This window comes from Leptodactylus fuscus, chromosome 9 (genome assembly GCF_031893055.1).
Source record: "Leptodactylus fuscus isolate aLepFus1 chromosome 9, aLepFus1.hap2, whole genome shotgun sequence".
Classification (NCBI taxonomy): Eukaryota; Metazoa; Chordata; class Amphibia; order Anura; family Leptodactylidae; genus Leptodactylus; species Leptodactylus fuscus.
Window position 1 is genome coordinate 58,054,606 of NC_134273.1, and position 21,302 is coordinate 58,075,907.

The window sequence follows — 21,302 nt, forward strand, 5'->3', positions numbered from 1 at the left end:
CTGCTACATTCTATATACACACATACCGCTGAATTCTATATACACACATACCACTACATTCTACATAAACACATACTGCTGCATTCTACATACACACATACCGCTGCATTCTATATACACACATACTGCTACATTCTATATACACACATACCGCTGCATTCTATATACACACATACCGCTACATTCCACATACACACATACCACTGCATTCTATATACACACATACCGCTACATTCTACATAAACACATACCACTACATTCTATATACACACATACCACTGCATTCTATATACACACATAGCGCTGCATTCTATATACACACATACCGCTGCATTCTATATACACACATAGCGCTGCATTCTATATACACACATACCGCTGCATTCTATATACACACATACCACTGCATTCTATATACACACATACCGCTACATTCTACATAAACACATACTGCTACATTCTATATACACACATACCACTGCATTCTATATACACACATAGCGCTGCATTCTATATACACACATACCGCTGCATTCTATATACACACATACCGCTGCATTCTATATACACACATAGCGCTGCATTCTATATACACACATACCACTGTATTCTATATACACACATACCGCTACATTCTACATAAACACATACTGCTACATTCTACATACACACATACCACTGCATTCTATATACACACATACCGCTACATTCTACATAAACACATACTGCTACATTCTACATACACACATACCACTGCATTCTATATACACACATACCGCTGCATTCTATATACACACATACCGCTACATTCTATATACACACATACCGCTGCATTCTATATACACACATACCACTGCATTCTATATACACACATACCGCTGCATTCTATATACACACATACCGCTACATTCTATATACACACATACTGCTACATTCTATATACATACATACCACTGCATTCTATATACACACATACCGCTGCATTCTATATACACACATACCACTGCATTCTATATACACACATACCGCTGCATTCTATATACACACATACCGCTACATTCTACATAAACACATACTGCTACATTCTATATACACACATACCACTGCATTCTATATACACACATACCGCTGCATTCTATATACACACATACCGCTGCATTCTATATACACACATACCGCTACATTCTATATACACACATACCACTGCATTCTATATACACACATACCGCTACATTCTACTTAAACACATACTGCTACATTCTATATACACACATACCACTGCATTCTATATACACACATAGCGCTGCATTCTATATACACACATACCGCTGCATTCTACATACACACATACCACTGCATTCTATATACACACATACCACTACATTCTACATAAACACATACTGCTACATTCTATATACACACATACCACTGCATTCTATATACACACATACCGCTGCATTCTATATACACACATACCGCTGCATTCTATATACACACATACCGCTGCATTCTATATACACACATACCGCTGCATTCTATATACACACATACCGCTACATTCTATATACATACATACCGCTACATTCTACATAAACACATACTGCTACATTCTACATAAACACATACCGCTACATTCTGCATACACACATAATGCTGCATTCTATATACACACATAATGCTGCATTCTAGATACACACATACTGCTACATTCTATATACATACATACCACTACATTCTACATAAACACATACCGCTGCATTCTACATATACACACATACTGCTACATTCTATATACACACATACTGCTACATTCTACATAAACACATACCGTTTCATACCGTTGTCTTCTACATAAACACATACTGTTGCATTATATAAACAAATACTGCTGCATTCTCTAAACACATACTGCTGCATACTACACATACCACTGCTGCATACTACACATATCGCTGCTGCATACTACATATACTGCTGTATACTACACATACCACTGCTGCATGCTACATATACCGCTGTATACTACACATACCACTGCTCCATACTACATATACCGCTGCATACTACACATACCACTGCTGCATACTACACATACCACTGCTCCATACTACATATACCGCTGCATACTACACATACTGCTGCTGCATACTACATATACCGCTGCATACTACACATACTGCTGCTGCATACTACACATACTGCTGCTGCATACTACATATACCGCTGCTGCATACTACACATACTGCGGCTGCATACTACATATACTGCTGCATACTACACATACCGCTGCTGCATACTACATATACTGCTGCATACTACACATACCACTGCTGCATACTACATATACCGCTATATACTACACATACCACTGCTGCATACTACATATACTGCTGCATACTACACATACCACTGCTGCATACTACATATACCGCTATATACTACACATACCACTGCTGCATACTACATATACTGCTGCATACTATACATACTGCTGCTGCATACTACATATACCGCTGTATACTACACATACCACTGCTGCATACTACATATACCGCTGTATACTACACATACCACTGCTGCATTCTACATATACTGCTGCATACTATAATTACTGCTGCTGCATACTACATATACCGCTGCATACTACACATACTGCTGCATTCTATACAAACACATACCGCTGCTGCATACTACACATACCGCTACATAGTACATATACTGCTACATACTACACATACCGCTACATACTACACATACCACTGCATACTACACATACCGCTACATACTACACATGCCGCTACATACTACACATACCGCTACATACTACACATACCACTGCATACTACACATACCGCTACATACTACACATACCATTGCATACTACACATACCGCTACATACTACACATACCACTGCATACTACACATACCACTGCATACTACACATACCACTACATACTACACGTACCGCTACATACTACACGTACCGCTACAAATTACACGTACCGCTACATACTACACATACCACTACATACTACACGTACTGCTACATACTACACATACCGCTACATACTACACATACCACTGCATACTACACATACCGCTACATACTACACATACCACTGCATACTACACATACCGCTACATACTACACATACCGCTACATACTAAACGTATCACTGCATTTTGTGCAGCTTTTTCCCCTGCAATGTGTGGATTAGATTCAATAAAATCGTATCCACTTTACTAGGACTGTACAGTCCAGGATATTTTTCTGCTGCATTTCCGCAATGTGTGACCTCAGCCTCAGACACTCTCTATTCCTTGTGTATTTGCACTTCATTTCAGTACATTTCATTGTTCTCTGTTATCAGTCATACCAGACTGGCCGTGTTTTATTTACTGTATTTTCTGATAAGATATGTAGAAGCCATGGCAGCTGTAATTTGTGTGATGAGGGCTTACTGTCCCTTTAAGAGCTGTAGTGGCAGCACCCTGACACCAGGCAGACAGCAGCCGCATCTGGTATCTGAGCCTCCCCCTCCTCCGTGTAATGACAGCAGGTAGTGTCACACATCCACATGCCGCGCACTGCGCATGCGTGCCACAGGAGCTGCAGCCCAAGGCAGATCTACAGAGAGGCGACGGGACTGGAGACAGAGGAAGAGCAGAGACAGTGACGGGCGGCTGCTGAGGATGGGACTGGCAAAGTAGCTGCAAGTCAGAGAGAGGGACCGCTACAGGGACAGCCAGGTGAAGAGCTCGGGGGCTGCACGGAGGAGAAGGAGCTCATGTCCTGCCAACATGAAGAGGAGCCCAGATGAGCAGCAGCCTGCACCCTGCACAGCACACCAGCTGGGTGTGAAGGAGCCTGTGACCCTGCACCCATGGTATTGATCCAGGCCACACTGCACTGTGCATCTCCTCAGGAAGATTTCTACTGAACTTCTCCTGCCAAAGACCCCTACAGGGAAGATGAGCCCTGACGAGCTGTAGCCCCCTGTCTTAGTTGCCCTCCTTTACTTTCCTGGCATCCTAATCTTGCACTAGCACTTTCTCTCATCTTACCTGCACCATGGAGCCTTGGAGACAGTGTGCCCAGTGGCTGATCAGGTGCAGGGTGCTGCCACAAAACCACAGGGTCACATGGGACACGGCTCAGGTGTTCGACCTGGCCCAGACCCTCCGGGATGGGGTCCTTCTGTGCCAGCTGCTCAAGAACCTGCAGCCCAGCTGCATTAACTTGAAGGACATTAACCTTCGACCGCAGATGTCCCAGGTGAGTGAAATGTAGCCTGTTCTGCTTTGTATTCATGCCTCGTATGCTGTTACTGTACCATCTTATTGGCATTATTAACATATCGCCAACATATTCTGCAGCGCCGTACAGGTCTTACAATTGTACCTATGGGGCTCACAGTCTAATCTCAGTCATATACACACAGTGAATGTATATCCTATGAAAGATGTAACATGGCTCATTGTTTGACCCGTTAAAGCTAGGGCTACATGGGGACATAAGATCACAATGTCACTACATCACAACCAATGTTAGTAAACACAATTGCATTATAAGCCCCAAAACAAAATTTGGACAGAATCCAAACCTTCTGGCTTTCAGTGCGACTATTCACCATTAGTTGCAGTTTTAGGTACAATTCTATGTCGTGTGACCAGACGTCACCCTGTAGCCCTAATGAAACTTCTGTGATCACGTTGGATGTCATTTCCCGATTCTCTTGTGACTGTCTCCTCTTGACTGGCAATATAAATGCCCCCATATTGGTTGGCATCGATGTTGTCTCACAGTGTCAAGGGCATATAACAGGGAGGTGAATATGTTTGTCCGCCTAACCGTCCGCATGGTTCTGGAGTAACGGGTAAAATCACAATGAAAAATTATCAGTTTTGACTTACAAAAATTCAGACCCAATATGCCAACCCCTGAGCTGCCATGCTGTGCACTTGGAGGAGCTGTCCACAGTTAGGGCAACTTGACAGAATAGGGTGAGACTTGCAAAAATGGAAAGCTATATATTTACAGTTATAGTATTACTCTGGTCCTACTCTCTTCCTGTCAGTTCCTTTTGGGCTTCTAGGTTCCCATATTATTGCGCCCATAGTCAGGGACTGTCATGTTGCCCAAGTTGTCAAATGACTGCCATTGGATGTTACATCACTATGTAGGAAAGGGCACTGTGGACTGAAGCAATATGTTATACATATCTATAGGACTCTGTTCATACGATAAAGTTTAAAAAGTGACGGTGCCTTCGTATGGGGAAAGCTCTTGTGCTTTCTTATACACAGGGCACGGTATAAAAATATATACCTCATAGTGGTCGGAGTATTTTTATTTTTTTTAAGAATGGCAGTCAGTATGTGACATATACAGTTCTTTGCTTATACAGTATGATAGGGAATGTAGAATGTCAGCCCTATATGGGACAGTGACTGTGTGTAAAGCGCTGCGGAATATGATGGTGCTATACAAGGAAGCATAAAATAAATAACTAGAAATAGATAAATAGCATATGTCGGAATCTGTTATTGGTCGTATACGTGGGGAAGTCTTCTTGACATATTCCTCTGATGAAGGGCTTCAACGTGGTCTGCACAGACTCCAGAGTAGTTTTTTCATAGAGCGGGGGCTATATAAACATGGCGGGTAGACAAATATGGTGCTGCTTATATTAGGGGTAGGAGCAGAATCCAGACTTACCTGTGTACTCTCACTCAAACTATTGGTCAGGCGTTTGGCTTGTATTGTCAATCGCATCTTGGTGAAAAGTATCCAATATTAATACGTTTGTATATGGCATACATTTTATATGTGTGTATATGGATCTATCTATCTATCCATCTATCTATCCTGTATATAGATCTATCTATCTATCTATCTATCTATCTATCTATCTATCTATCTATCTATCTATCTATCGGCAGGCAGGGATTATTGCGCCACCCCCAGTCCTTACTTGAACCCATCACCATTCGCACCAGGTGACCACACTGCACAGGACTGACTGTAGGTAGTCACCTGTTTTCTTCACCTCCTGGTTGCTAGGCAACATCATAATCACAGTCCATAAAATAGATTGTAATAGAGAAACTTTGTACTGGTGTTTCCCTTCCATATACTGTACATAGTTTATTGTATTTTTCTCATATATTTAGCAGTTTACCCATCGTATTTTACTACAATGTTCCTTTGTGGATCCTACACATATGTTCTGTTTCTGGTAATAACGTTGTATACACTGTGACTACTGCGAGGATGTGTGTCCAGACCTCACAGCCGGCCTTGTATCTCCACAATGATAATAAACTTGTGTCAGTGTTTACTGATGCTGAACAGATTGAACTCCCTGTACTGAGCGGCTGTGATGGTAATACCGACAAACCATGCGCATACATATTACTAGTATAATGTACATGTGCAGATAATAAGTACTGGGCAACACGTATTCACGTAATCAGTATGTATAGGTTATAATTTGACGGTGCTGAATATAACTGGTGTCCGCATTTATAGCTATACATTTTAGAGACACATATCTATATAGGCGATTACCAGTACGGCTGCCAATACTACATACGTGTCGCCCAGTTTTTCTATGTGCGGTATCACTACCATTTTCTTTATACTCGCACATATATGATTGTCACATGACAGATGTCAGAAATATCACAACGTGTGGCTGGTTCAGTATGGTTTCCGTTGAGCAGTAGGTCACATAAGGGCTGGAGGATGTCATAGCTGAGTAGCTCAGACTGTGTGTAGCTTGCGGGGCTGACATTTATAGTACAAGGAGACAGGACTGCACATTTATATCGTATATAGCTAGTGTTAGCATTACATTTGCAAAAAACACGTATAATTATTCACTTTCTGTATATAAAATGTTGCAGCCTACCTCTTCAGTTACTCTTTTAGGCCAGGGCCCCACATAATGCAGACCCTGCAATTTTTCTGTGTCAAAAACCACTGTGTTTTAACAGTACCTGCAAAGTATATGGGATTCTGTCTAATTCATCCTCACATTGCAAAAAAACATCCGCAGCGGACATGCTGTGATTTCAATATCCGTTGTGTTTTTGTAAATTGCAGCATGTCAATTATTTCTACGGAAATGGCGGCATTTTCTGTATAGGTACAGTTGCAGCAGAAACTCTGCAGACTTTTTGTCAGTGCACACGGAGTTTTTTTTGGCACTGATTTTGACGCTGAATCCGCCTCAAAATCAGCCTCCAAAAAAAGCCTCCCAATATATTCAGCGTCAAAATCAGCGCCAAAAAACTCTGTGTGCGCTGACCCTTTCTGTGAAAAGTGTTGCTGAAAAAACCGCAATGCATTTCCGCCCAGGTTTTCCTGTTACGCTTTTTGACTGCAGCTCACTACGTGAGGCCTTAACATTAAATACCCGAGATACAAAAGGATTGGGAAACTGAATCCAACGGCCTGAGCCATATCTCTCCCAACATCTGCTGTAAAGGAGAGTTAATAGCTTCTATAGACATTAGAGGGTCAGCTATTGGCAGGTTTGGCCAACATTTATCTACTGTGTATGACCAGCATTAGCAAACAGTCTCTAATCCCAGACAACTCCATAAAGGGGAGGAGAGTGAAAAAATACAGCAGCAAATGAAAAAATATTTACCCCTGCCGATCAGCTGTTTGCTGCAGTGTACCAGAACTATACAGCTCCATACAGTGGGACAAGCTAGGATCATGCACTTGATCTGTGTAGTTCTAGTACAGTACGGTTCTGAAAACAGCTGATCGTGGGGGTGCTCGGAGTCAGATCTCAGCCAAATTGATGATCTATACTAAGAATAGGGTAGAAATATAGACATCCTGGACACTCATTTAAATCCCCCTACTTACCAATGGTGATGCTCCTTTGGTTCCCTTGGTGGCCTTAGGTTACAGGTTTTAGATTTTGGTGAGTTGATCTAGATTTGGAGTCAGGAAGGATTTTTTTTTCTCCCTGACATTGGTTAGTGTTTTTTTTTTTTTTTGCATTCTTCTAGATTGATCAACATTATAGGGTTATAGATTGGACTTGATGGGCCTGGGTCTTCATCCAGCCTCATCTACTATGGTATGTGTCTCGTTACATGGGAGTCTCACTGGTGATACCAGTAAGCATGTCGCATCACTCCCCTAGGATGTAGTCAAAGATCGACAGCCCTGTGACAGGGTGATCTAATTCCTTCAGGTCTACAGTCTGTCTATTGCCGGTTTGGCAGCTGGTTACTCTTCTCTGGATCAGTCTGTCATTGGATGATTTGTGTTACAGTGAATTCAAATTATTATGTTTTGTTACTGCAGTGTCAAAAACTGCATTAAATGGGAGCGCCCCGTTACTGAATCCAAGTATACACTTTTCTCCTTCCTATAAAAGTATCTCACCTTTCTATGCAGGTAAATGTTTATCCTACCTTAGTGTAAAACAAATGCACATAATGTTGCCATATCATGCCGTAAAAAGGTCCCGAACCAACATAGAGCAGACGTATGTTTGTGCTAATGTGGCCTTGCCCTATCATTTATTAATCTTACTCATAGATGCCACACAGATACCAGGCAGTGCCACTTTAGTCACGTGTACATACTGTCTATATTATTATTATTATACTCTGGAAAATTTGTAAGATTATTTCATGTGGTTAATTTAATAGGTTACATCAAGTATGAATTGAATTTTAGAATAGGATATGTCATCATTATGTGGTCTGTGGTGGTCTGACACGAGGACCCCACATAGGTGAGTGGCCACAAGCTGTTAGTGGATGGGGAGCGCGTGTGGCGCCTCTTCTATTCAAGTAATAGGAGTCTATGAGAATCTTCTTACTGTTTATTGTATTGAATCGCTGCAATATTACGTCCCACTCTGTTCGTTTTTGTACCATTTGAAACTTTAATAATCAGATTACTTTAAAAAAAAAAAAAATTGCTCGTTTCAGGGGAAACCACTATTTGACTAAAGGAGAGTCACCAAGTCCACGAGTAGCAGGAGGAGAGTGTTTAGGAGGAGCGCTGTGCAGTTAAAGTGCACGGACCCCATAGACTATAACAGGTCCGTGTGCTTGCTGCGCACTGCCCGCAGAAATGATTCATGCTGGCAGTGCGCGGCAAGCACACGGAGCCCATTATATGCTATGGGGTCCATGTGCTTAACTGTCCAGTGCTTGAAGTTGCGCTGATCTTCCGTTCGTGGGGACAATCAACGCTGGTTCTGCCAGAGGCTCGTCTGTGATGAGGCGGAGTCTAAGATCGGACCACAATGAAGACTGCTGTGGTCCGATCTTAGACTCCGCCTCCTCACAGATGAGCCTCCGGCTTAATCAGCGTTGATTGGCCAAATGCTGTACAATGTATAGCATTCAGCCAATCAACGCTGGTCAATGCGTTCCTAGGAGAAATCGTCAGCTCCTGCATAACCGCAAGCTGCCAGCTCTCCCGACTAGCAAAGAAGAGCCTGCTGCAGAACCAGCATTGATTGGCCGAATGCTATACACTGTATAGAATACCTACTCAATCGAATACTACTCGCTCATCTGTAGTTATTTCAGTTCTCCAAACCACCTTAGGCTTGCGCAGAAACAGGTTTCCCATTTCAGCCATGAAAGAGTTTTCATGGGTTCTGGTGACTTAAAGAGGACCTTTCATGTTCTTGAGCACATGTGGTTTTATATACCGCTAGAAAGTCGGCTTTTCCATTATGTTCCCCGGGTGAAGAGATATCATTGCCATTACCGAGAGGCGAGAGGTGTTCCTGACAGTCTAAGGGTATGTTCACATGGCGGAAACCTTTTCCGTCATGTGAACTCTCCGCGCGGCTAGCCATGACGGGATGCCAATGCGGTGCATTAGACCCGAATGAATGGGCCTAATCGGGAGTGAGTCTCGCACCGCAGCTAAGCCAGTCGTGGAATCCATGTGAAGAAAGGGCATGTTGCTTCTTTTTCTTGCTAGTTGGAAAAAAATTGCTAGCGGGAAAAAGAACCGTACAGCTACCATTGAAATAAATGTGAGCCTTTTTTGCAGGTCGATTTTGAGGAAGATTCTGCGTCAATATATGCCTGCAAAAACTCTGTGTGACTATACCCTTAGAGTTTTTTGGTCAGGAATTTGGTCAGGAAACTGACTCAAATTCCTCCTCCTAAAAATGCCTCACCATAGTACTGTATACCGAATTCCTGACCAAAAAACTCTGTGTGAACGCAGCCTAACTGGGAACAACCCTCCTGTTTGTAGCTCTCAAAGGGAATCGGTCACCAGAACCCAGCATATCAATGCCAGCCTTGCACATAGATAGGTAGGGTCACCTGAATAAAACAGTATTTTTTCTTTGTGAATCGGTGCAAACATTTCTGATATATGACTGTTTTTGTCACTATGTAAATGACCCTTTTGGAGTAACAAGTGTTCTGCCTGTCTAGAGCAGCGGCATCATCTTTGTTGCTCCAAAGTTCTCATTCGCATATTAACAAAAACAGCGATATCTCAGCACCAGAGGCACCAATTCAGAGGAGTAAAACGCTGTTTGATTCAAGTCATCCTAGCCTATCTATATGTCTGAGGTGATATGCTGGGACCTGGTGACAGACTCCTTTTCTCCCGACCACTGGAACCCTTATCATTCATAGGGTTTCGTGTCACCAATTTGTATATAGCGATGATTGAATATTCACTCAATCTTTATGACTGCTGGGCTGTCCCTGATAGCCCCATTGTCATTGGATGGAGCAGCATTACATATGTTGTCATTGAGACAGAGGACAACCTTGGAAAAACCCATTTAATGACGACCTTTCATCACGTAATAGCTGCTGCTCTCCTGATTCTGGCACAGTTGGAATTTTTTCTCTAGTCCCCACCGTTCCTGAGTAATTAATACTGTTAGTTTTGGTGCCTGATATACTAGTTAGCAGACAAGGAATTCTGAGCTCTGACACTGGCTGCCTCTGATTGGATGTCTGAATCACGCCCCCTGCCTGACACCTCCCTTCTGACATTGCAGAGCTTACATAGCATATCAAGCATCAAAACGACCTGAGCTTGTTGCTCAGGAATGGTGGAGACTACAGAGAAAATTCCAACTATGCTGAAGTCAGTGGAGCAGTAACTAATAGATATTAAGAACGTGAATTGTATGAACAGAAATCTTTGTCAGTCATGATGCAGTTTCCAAGAGCTAGTGATATGATGCTGATCCAAAGTATCAGTGGTCGGTTCTTAGCCTGGTGTAAACTCTGTGGTCCTGAGCCAGGTTCCAAGGTGTAGTCATGCTGTGACATTCCTGGTGCGATTGGTCTATGTATATACAGTAAGCAGTATAGCGGAACTATATAACACATTGATTTCACTCGACGGATTTCTTTGGGAATATGACTCAAAAAAAGAAAAAGAAAATTGAGCCATCTTATCTCCGCTGTCATGTGGCTGTGAGCTGCGCCATTATAGTGCAGTTGGGTCTGTATGTTAAGAATGATAACTGGTCTAGGAAGTCTCCTGGTACAGTCGATTGTAGGAAGTGGTTTCTGTGACTGTTTTTAACCTTTTGTCATAGACTTACTACATATACAGCTAGCTTTTTGAGGGCAAGTAAGTTCCGATGAATATTCAGGCTTGCAGTGCAAGAATGTGCAGATGTCAAGTGTGCGGATGTGGAGACCCTTTGTGAATGTTTCCTTGTAGAAACAAAGATGGACACTTGTGATCTGTATTTAAGTGCAGTCGTACTACAGATATACAACTTATATCGTAGCTACAGGATGTTTCTTGAGGAGCAGGTTACACCATTGGGGCTGATTTATTAAAGCGGTATCATGGCCAGTAATTTATTATTATAAAGGCTCAAAATGGAATTACAAAATACAAAACCCCCCAATACAAACCAGAAAGTTGAAACAGGTGGAAACTGGGCGGAATCTTGACAGATCATTATTATAATCTATAGGGTTTGCGGGTAACCTCTTTTTAACTGGATTGGGTTTCCGTTTTTGGGTCCTTAAGTGGAACCAAAGAACGGAAATGCCAAACGCTAGAGTGACCTAGTGTAAGAAACATATTACCTGATATATTACAAGTGTTATATGCAACGTATTCCCTGATATTTTTGAGTATATCATAAGTATTCTAAGTAACATATTCCGTCATGTATTATAAGTATTCCCTCATACTATCCTACTATCCTACTACTACTACTAGTAGTAAATCCTACTATTATAAAAGTGAAAGTTTGTGTGTTTGTTAGTCAATCACGCAAAAATGGCTTAACCGATTTGGATGAAATTTGGCACATAGATAGTTTGAAACCTCGATTAAAACATAGGCTACTTTTTATACCGGTAAATGACATGGCTTCATGCCTGCTATGAATTTATGTTCATATGCTATATTAAACTGCTGTTGCCAGAAGGACTCTCTCAGCTAATTGGAGATCGCTGATAAAGCTGTTCTGTTATCTCTCTATGTAAATGCATAGATAAGCCTGAGTCCATTGTGTACAAGTATTTGCATATTATCTGATCTGCTTCAGGCAGCCCATTTAATCCAAATGGCAGTTTTCTAATTTTAAACATGCTGGGAAAAAGAAAATCAAATTTGTTGTAAAATTCTAAAATCACGAGAGCTATGAAGGTAGCCAGAAGTCAACAGAGTTCTACTCAAGCAGAGCTCAGGGGGATTGAGCAAGCTAGACGTCAAGTGGCTCTTAGAGCAGCCAAAACGCTGGAGCATGCGAATCATCAACACCTACAACACACTCATTATATGGCGAGCTGCTGAGATGCCAAAACAATCACAGGCATGCCACCAGGAACAAGTTCAGCGGCAGGCCAGCTTCAGAGCTGCTGAAACACCAGAGTAGGCGGATCATCGACGCCAACAACACACTTATTATATGGCGTCCCAGTGAGCTGCTGAGATGCTGGAACAATCACAGGCATGGCACGAGGAACAAGTTCAGCAGCAGGACAGCTTGAGAACTGCTGAAACGTTGGAGCAGGCAAACCATTGATGGCAGTAATTTGCTGAATATAAGAGGATCATCGATGCCAACAACACGTAGACAAAGTGGCGGGCAGAGGCTAGTATATTATAAGTATTCTAAGTAACATATTCTTCATATCTCATAAGCATTCCTTCATATATTATAAGTATTCTAAGTAACATATTCCTTCATTTATTGCAAGTATTTCCTCATATATTATATGTTTTCTAAGTAACATATTCTGTTCAATAGATATCATGAGTGATCTGGAGTAATCCATATTACTGTAGCACTCCAGTGAGAGTATTATATATCTAGCAATGAGAGATCCTTAGACCAGATTCTGGTGGCTCAGGTTACATCTGAGCCTACAGAATTACTATTGTGATTCATGCTATATATTATATATATATATTATCTGGATCGCCTATTATTTATTGCGACTTGTAACTTTTATTTCTGCTTTGCTGTAAGACATTCTTTTCTAATAAAAGGCCATTAATTATAAGGGAGATTTAGGGAGGAGACACCTAAGTGTATTGCTTAATTTGGAAGTAGCGTGTACTGTCATTGGTAATGTATATAAAGTAGATATTTACATCATCAAAAAATGTTTCACAAGTGCTACTTACAGTGTAGTTTTATAGGATTTTTCAAGCTATTATATAACAGACAGAGAAAAGCTGGGTAGTTGGCATTACAGTTTTCTGCAAGCATAGGCTTCTAGGGTTACCAAATTCTGGGCCTTTACACCTTGCTAGGTTTTAAAGGGTCAGTGGTGTAGCCTAGCCTTTGTCCTTGATACCAGGACACTGCAATAGTCTTTGAGCAATATGAGCCTTTGTTTCCTGACATTACAAAAGTCATTTTACATAAAGTATTATGCCAGACCATGGACATGGTCTTGTTTCTAACTTAGTGCACTTGTCAAACTCTGCCTGCCATGACCTCTTCATGTATGACCAAACTCTACCATCCCAACCATGAGCAGTATTTATTGCTACTGTCACTTAGGCTACATGCATGCAAAATTGTGTCCTATATGGGTACATGGAAAATGGAATAGACATAACACAGATGGCATCCATGTACTGTCCATGTCCTCCACCAACCCATACGCTTCAAGGAATGAGCCCCTAATGCAGAATGGGCAGGAATAAGACCTGTCCCGAGCATTGCATCCAGGCTCATGGCCCCCCACATTGACGCGTGAATGGCAAGGTCAGTGTGCTATCTTTGTAGCAAGAAGTATAGTATAATACAGAGAAAATGCCCCACGTCTGCCAGTGATTGTCAAAGCAGACATTTCCTGGTACTTTGTGTGTGTTGAGAAGAGATCAGATCAGGAGCAGCAGGGGATTGGTGGGGATTGTATAATTAATTTACCCCAATCTATTTTCTCAGTGGACAACCTCTTTCAATGGTCTCTAACTTTTCATCAAACTTTGCATAAATCTGTAGTGCGAGTAAATATTAAACCTTGTAGCACATTTTACATTATACAAACGGTGGACACCTGATGGACGCCATTATAGTGTATGGGGTTCATCAATATCCATGGATATCCGCTGTTTCAGTGGTCCAGCTCTCCGTTATTTGGGTCTCTAGCAGACCTGAACGACGGAGAGCTGGGCGCAGATGTGAATCTTTTGCTGCTGTATTTGTATTATTTTCCCAAGGAACTGTTCACACAGAAGAATTTGCCATGGATTTGGGGGAGGATTTCGCCCCCGAATCCGGAGCAGACTCCGCCCAGAATCTGTCTTTCATTGTTTTCAATGGGAGGCAGAGATCTCAGCAGGACTCGGAAAAAAGAAGCATCCTGCTTGATCTTGCCATGTATCCGTAGCTGATTCTGCTGCGGAGTCCGCGGCTCGAGGCTCCCTCCTGATTAGGCCCATTTATTCTGGCCTAGTCAGGAGTGGGATGTCACGATGTAATGCTTATGCACTGCTTCGGCATCCCATCGCGGCTAGACTGCGACAAAAATGCCAATAGCGGAAAATGAAGATAAATTCCTCTTCATTTTCCGCCCTGTGAACACACCCTTAGATGGACTTTCATCCTGCACACGTGTCACATTACAGCTGCCAATAGTAGGCAGAGGAGGGGATCGGAGTGTGAGAGAAGCAGGGACACATGCTGGAGCTAATAGTAAGTGCTTTATCCACATCACTACTGCTCAGTACTGCAGTATAATATCCTCCATGCTGCTTCTGAGTTAGCAAGTGTGGAAAAGGGAGTGGAATCTCCTGTTTCCTCTATGTGTGGTCTATGGGGGACAACATAGCACCTAGTCTCAAACATAACCCCAGAAACAAATGGGAATTAGAACCAGAGACATCTGCAGGGAAAAATACTAGAAGGTTGTAAATGCAAGCCATACTATAGCCAGAAATATACATATTCCTCTTGTACATACATGGCAACTTATCCTGAAGTCTCCTACAAGTTTTGGTATGCTTCAAATGAGAAATGTCTTGCGTCATCTTGAGTCATTTAGTCTTTTGTTGGCCTCTTATTGTAGGTCACTGAAACTTCTACCCGCCTTTTTCTTACAGTATATCTTTTCATCAGGAATCTGTATAGCCATGCCCATACATTTTGACCTGTAGTTGGCAGCATCTATAAGAACAATTGTTTACAATGCCACCTGATAGAATGAGGTCAGATACGGGTGTATACGTGACCATCTGTGTATGGAGGTGATAGCTAATGGCCTATATTAGTTTATAGCACATTTTTCTCCCTACTAATTTGATTATAATAAAAATCATATATGAATTGTTTTTGGGTTGATGCCCATACAAACCATTTGATATATACATGACATGTCTATTCATCTGATATTTGATTTACCGCCACGTTCTTTATTATGGAACATGTAGCTTCTTCAATGGAAATAAAAGAAAGTGAAGAGGAACAGCTCATACGACCGATTCTTAAGAATATCTCGTCACGAATCTTTCCAGTAAACCTTCTGTGCTACACTGTTACTTTCTCTCTCATTCTCAGTGTACATTGTGGGATCCATACGTTTCAATTTCCACTGCATCTCCGGCTTATAGTGAGAATATTCTTAGACTTACAGGGGAAACCATTGTCTTTCCATTTCCTGTATTATACTGAACGTGGGAAGATATCATTTCCTACCATCTGCTGGTACATTTTTTTTCCAGACTAAAACCTAGACGTAAATTCAACACTTTTCTCTTTAACACAAGAGCATCTGCCACTGTGAAGATCGCTGTAACATATGACAATCCTTCTAGAGAAGTGTTGGTGGCCGCCTCTTCATTTAGTATATGGACCTGCGATGCCGTGGTCAGAGAGAACTAGAAATGGACAAACCAGCTCTTATTTCTTGCACAGATCTAAAAGGCAGAACACCTACGTGTGCCATGTGGCACTTCAAGAAGTTTCACAGAAAATTGTCTTCTCTTCTCTCATGTGTTAACAGAACATTGGGGCAGACTTATCAAGACTAAGTCTTTGTGCACCAGTGTTAATAAAGGTGCTCCTGAATTATCAAGGAGTTCCGGCCTCTTAGTAAATCGGGCACATGCAGGATTCCTTTTTTTCCCCACCCTCCCTATGTTCTTATAATATTCAGACACTCAGAGGAGAAGGATTATAAGGTTATTGATAGAGGAAGCATCTGCAGACTAAGAGACCCAGAGAGAGACAAACAGATGTTGCTGCAGGCTGTAGTAAGTGTTTTATCTCACCCCAGTGCTGGATTCATAGCTACGCTGCTAAGTATGGCGTATAATGTGCTCCATGCTACTGCTTCTGATGGGGCGTTATAGAAAGATAGGGAAGCTAGATCCTTTTCTCTTTATGCACTGTGTGTGGATGATCGCATAGCCTCTAGTCTGAAGCTAAGCCCTGGAAATACGGATTTTCAGAGATGGAATCTACAGGGTGAGATACTGGAGAGATATGCAGGATATAAGTTAAATAATGACCAGAAATACTGATACTCCACTGAATATACTGAAAGGTCACCTGAAAGTACGAGTTCACTTTATGAAGGTTTTTTTTTTTTTTTCTTTTCATTTGGCAAATAACTCTTGACTGTCTTATATAAAAAATTGTTTGTGTGTAAATGGCCAGCTTAGATCAAACCTGCCTATTCCTGAGTTTGCTGGCAGTGGTGATCCATAGAACCAGGCCAGTACTGCTGATATCACACGATTATCACTGGAGCTCCCACCAGCCAGGAGATCGAAGATCGAGATCCTTGTTCATTTAGAGAATTAGTAAGAACCTAGTGTTGTGGGATTGAAATGTGGATGATCCTTCCTAGGATGTGTCCCCTTTGTCAACTTAAATTCAAAGACGACCTTGTCCAAGTCCTCGCAGATCAGCGATATTATTTACCACTAGTGTGCTGAATTCTGCACACTGTCAGCTTTGCTGGTACACCCCTGAGGGCTAGAGATATCGGTGCTATTAGTTTCGGCACTGATATCCCTTCACTTTCAGAAGGATGGGGCTAACAGCCTAGTGTCATCGCTGATAGGAGAGGAACCTCCTCCTGATCGTACTGCTCCATAGCCTTGTACTGTCGGGGGATGTTCCTCACAGGCCAGCGATGACATTAGGCTGTTAGCCCCGTCCTTCTGAAAGTGAAGGGATATCAGTGCCGAAACTAACAGCACCAATATCTCTAGCACTTGGGGGCGTTACAGCAGAACTGACAGTGTGCAGAATTCAGCGCACTGCCAGCTTTGTAGTGGTAAATAATACCGCTGGAACTGCAAGGACATAAAAGGTCCTCTTGTAAGTGCTGGACAATCTCGTCTTTTTCTTAAGATAACATAGTGGTCATTTTTTTAGACTCATTTGTCACAAAGATGGAGTACTTAGATGTTTCAATTTCGATTTCTTGAGGGCTTCATGATAGGACATATTTATGATTTGGGGCATTTCTTTGAAAAAGGGATGTTATAGAGAAGGGTTTAACAGGCAGGTTCTGTTATTTACTTCTGGGCTACTTGTTCTATTAGTCTATATTCCGGAAGGTGTTCAGTCACACCTGTATAGGGTTTTCCGTGCTAAAAATATTGATGACTAAGGATATGTTATCATTATCAGATCAGGGAGGATCCCACACTGGCGCCCCCATTGATCTATGGTGCGAGGAGACTCTGTCGGCCTGTGGCTTGACAATCCCATACTGAAAACAGTTACAGTACCAGAAGGGGAAGCAGGAACTCTCACCATTGTAGATAACTATGGTGATGGGAGCCAGGGACCCGATTCAGGGTTTGGTCTGGGAAATACTACCAGCATCCAGTCTCCTGAACCAAATCCACCCAGGTAAATCTGGCCAAACTTTTGTTTGCACTATGGCTTGCGTAAAAGGTCTGATAATGCAATAATATCAAAATGTAGTCCTAGATATTAGGTTAGGTCACCTTCACATAGCTGAAGCATACTTGATAACTGCTGCAAATATTTGCAAACAATCCCTGTAAATTTAGTTTGTCCTGGATTGAAAATGGTTAATACAGACTCCACACAAAGGTTGTCACCGCATCCCACTTTGGGACAGTATTAGGGGTAGGACTTAAATGCCTCGATTTTATAGACTGAAATATTGGTAACTATTCTGCAACTATACCCGGTCTATGTCCAGTTCAGTAGACCCTTGGTAGACCTAGGTATTACATCTCTAATATGAATGCCAAGTGGTGCCTTGTGTACACGACCGAGTGTGCAAGTTGGAAGAAGGTGCGATTTTTTTTTAATTTTTTTTTAACAGAAGTCACTTGGATCACACTCAGATGACATTCAGTGCCTTCCATGCTTCACCCAATTCTATGTGGGTTCTGGCTATCCAATATATCGGAGCAGGATAGGATCTGCTCTATAATTTTCATATTAGAACAGAGCATTGGAGCCCTGCTTGGACGGCACACTCGGCCATACACATGTTTCCTTAGTCTCATAATCTCTTTGGATGGCAATATCTGAGTTTTTTTTATCTTTTAACCAAAAAAAAATTTCCCGATGTACGAAAAAAATGACTTGTTTGTGCAGGGTTTTCTTAGAATTTCTTATGTAAAGATAAAATTAAATGTTAACAAGCCATTACGACACTTCTGCAAAAATTACTCGAGAAGTCCACTTTTAATTCTAGTATGTGCATAATACCTTCATAGACCATCCGGTTCTACTGTATGTCAGAAATATTGTGCTGTACCAGTGACTGATACAGATGTAGCAGAGTTAGGTTTAGCGCTAAACTGTTTGAGCATCTCAACGTACTCAAGTAAAAAATATATTGTAGGTTTACCCATAATCCAGTGATACAATATATCACGTGGACAAACTGAGCTCTGCTACATCTGTATAGCTACAGCAGCAATTCCATGTAATAGAAGTGACACACAGGTGCGCAGAGCCAAATTTGTTATTTAACTGCACCAGCTGTATGGCTTTATAGCAATTACATATATGATGGCTGTGGCAATTCCCCATAAAACATTAAGATGAGTATTTCAGCTAATGGAAAGTAGTGATGGTAGAAGAGAGTGATTTAGGTACGGCTCATTAAGAAAATTTCCTACATAGATTTTACAGAAGTGACATGAAGGTTAAGATGATCATAAATTCATTTTAAAGGGCATCATGTGAAAGGATCTGTCTCCGTATATTGATGACCTCTACGGCAATACATCTTGAGGGTGAGATGAACTCTGCTCCCAGTGGGACACTTGGGAATGACATGTTTTTCATAGGATTTTTTTCTGATCATTTGTTTTATGAATACAGTGACAATTTTAAGGGAGAGTTCACAAGGAATATTTAAAGGGACTACCCCACTATTATCCACAGGAAAAGTGATTAAAATGAGGTCCCAAGCGTCCCATGTGAATGGAGTAGGAATCCTCTATGGGAGTGGCAAGATTATGAATTAATCATGGACACCACCTCCATATTCCCATAGAGCCCTCAGGAGTACTTGAGGTTCCTGTTCTGATCACTAGGAGTCCAAACAATACAGACCCCCAGTGATCAGACTCAGGCTGAAATTGTTCTCACTGTTTAGCAAATTACACCATGTCCCTTTTCAATAAGCCCCGCCCACATGACATATGAAGAATACAAACTGTATGTCATATTTTAGGTGCAAATTATGCCAGAATTCTATTATTTTATATATTCTACTACGGTATTTATTAGTTTACCACAATGGGAGGGCCTTAGTCTTAGAACTGTAAATCATGAGGAGTGGCCTCCATGGATCTGAATTTTTCAGCACATTCCTCAGACACTTACCGTAGTTGGAATAAGATCTGGGGAATGGAGGCCAAGTCAATATCTTGATGTCTTCCTCATGTTCCTCGAACCATTCCTGAATAATCTTGGCAGCGTGGCAGGTACATTATGTTGCTGAATGAGGCAATTACATCTAAGGAATATTGTTGGCATTAAGGGATGTATTTGGTCTGCAGCATTTTTTTGGGTAGTTGTTATGCCCATGTATTTGCCATAAAGCAAGGTTTCCCAGCAGAAAACCTCCCAGAGCATGAAATTACCCTTGCCAGCTTTCTTTCTTCTCATAGTGCATCCTGCCACGGGTCATCATGACTGAACCACATCATCACTAATAGATAAATATGGACAAACCTGGTGATAGACCCCCTTTAAAGGAGTTTTCCCATTTCCCTATCTCAGCAACTTGCTTGCTGACTCTTCTTCTCACTTACTGTATTCTTCAACAAGCTGGTGGATGGCTTTGACTGTTTGATGAACAAGACACTATAACGAACCCCACTAGATGTAGACTTTATGCCTTTAGCATGAGAAACTCTTTATTATGATTACTAGAAATCTATATTAATGCAGCTCACATCACAGTTAATGTATATTACATTACACAGGGTTGGAGAAAACAGATAACGGACTTGCAATAAACTCAATGTTATCTTTGTGTTTACATAGAGAGATGACCATACTGTCCAAGCCTTTTTCAGCAAAGTGCAATTAGCTGACCTGATTGTCCTGAGGACACAGCAGAATATAACAGCTCTGAAAGTAATACAGAGAACTCAGGCCCCTTCCCCTCCAGAAAGTCACTTCGTTCATCCTATGATGCTAGATTAGGAGATAGAACAGGCTGGGTGCCTTGACAAGAATGTTTAAATAAGGAGAGGAATGAGCTCACATAGCAGGCAAACAAAGCAGCATTTCCAAAGCAATGTATTTAGGAAAACTCTTGAATTTACCTAGGCTAGACGTTTATTTAGGATCCTTGAGAGTGAAAACCCCTTTAACGGTAATACATG

The 21,302-nt window shown here is 41.6% G+C and overlaps 1 protein-coding gene across 3 annotated transcripts in view; it reads left to right on the plus strand.

The window, feature by feature from the left end:
* The first annotated feature begins 3,605 nt into the window (after positions 1-3,605).
* VAV3 (vav guanine nucleotide exchange factor 3) overlaps positions 3,606-21,302 on the plus strand; it is a 151,892-nt gene continuing 134,195 nt past the window's right edge. For all 3 annotated transcript variants that reach the window (XM_075287705.1, XM_075287706.1, XM_075287707.1), the window contains exon 1: positions 3,606-4,277. In XM_075287705.1, coding sequence (XP_075143806.1) covers positions 4,074-4,277 — 204 coding nt within the window. In that variant the 5' untranslated portion in view covers positions 3,606-4,073. The remainder of the gene's footprint in view (positions 4,278-21,302) is intronic.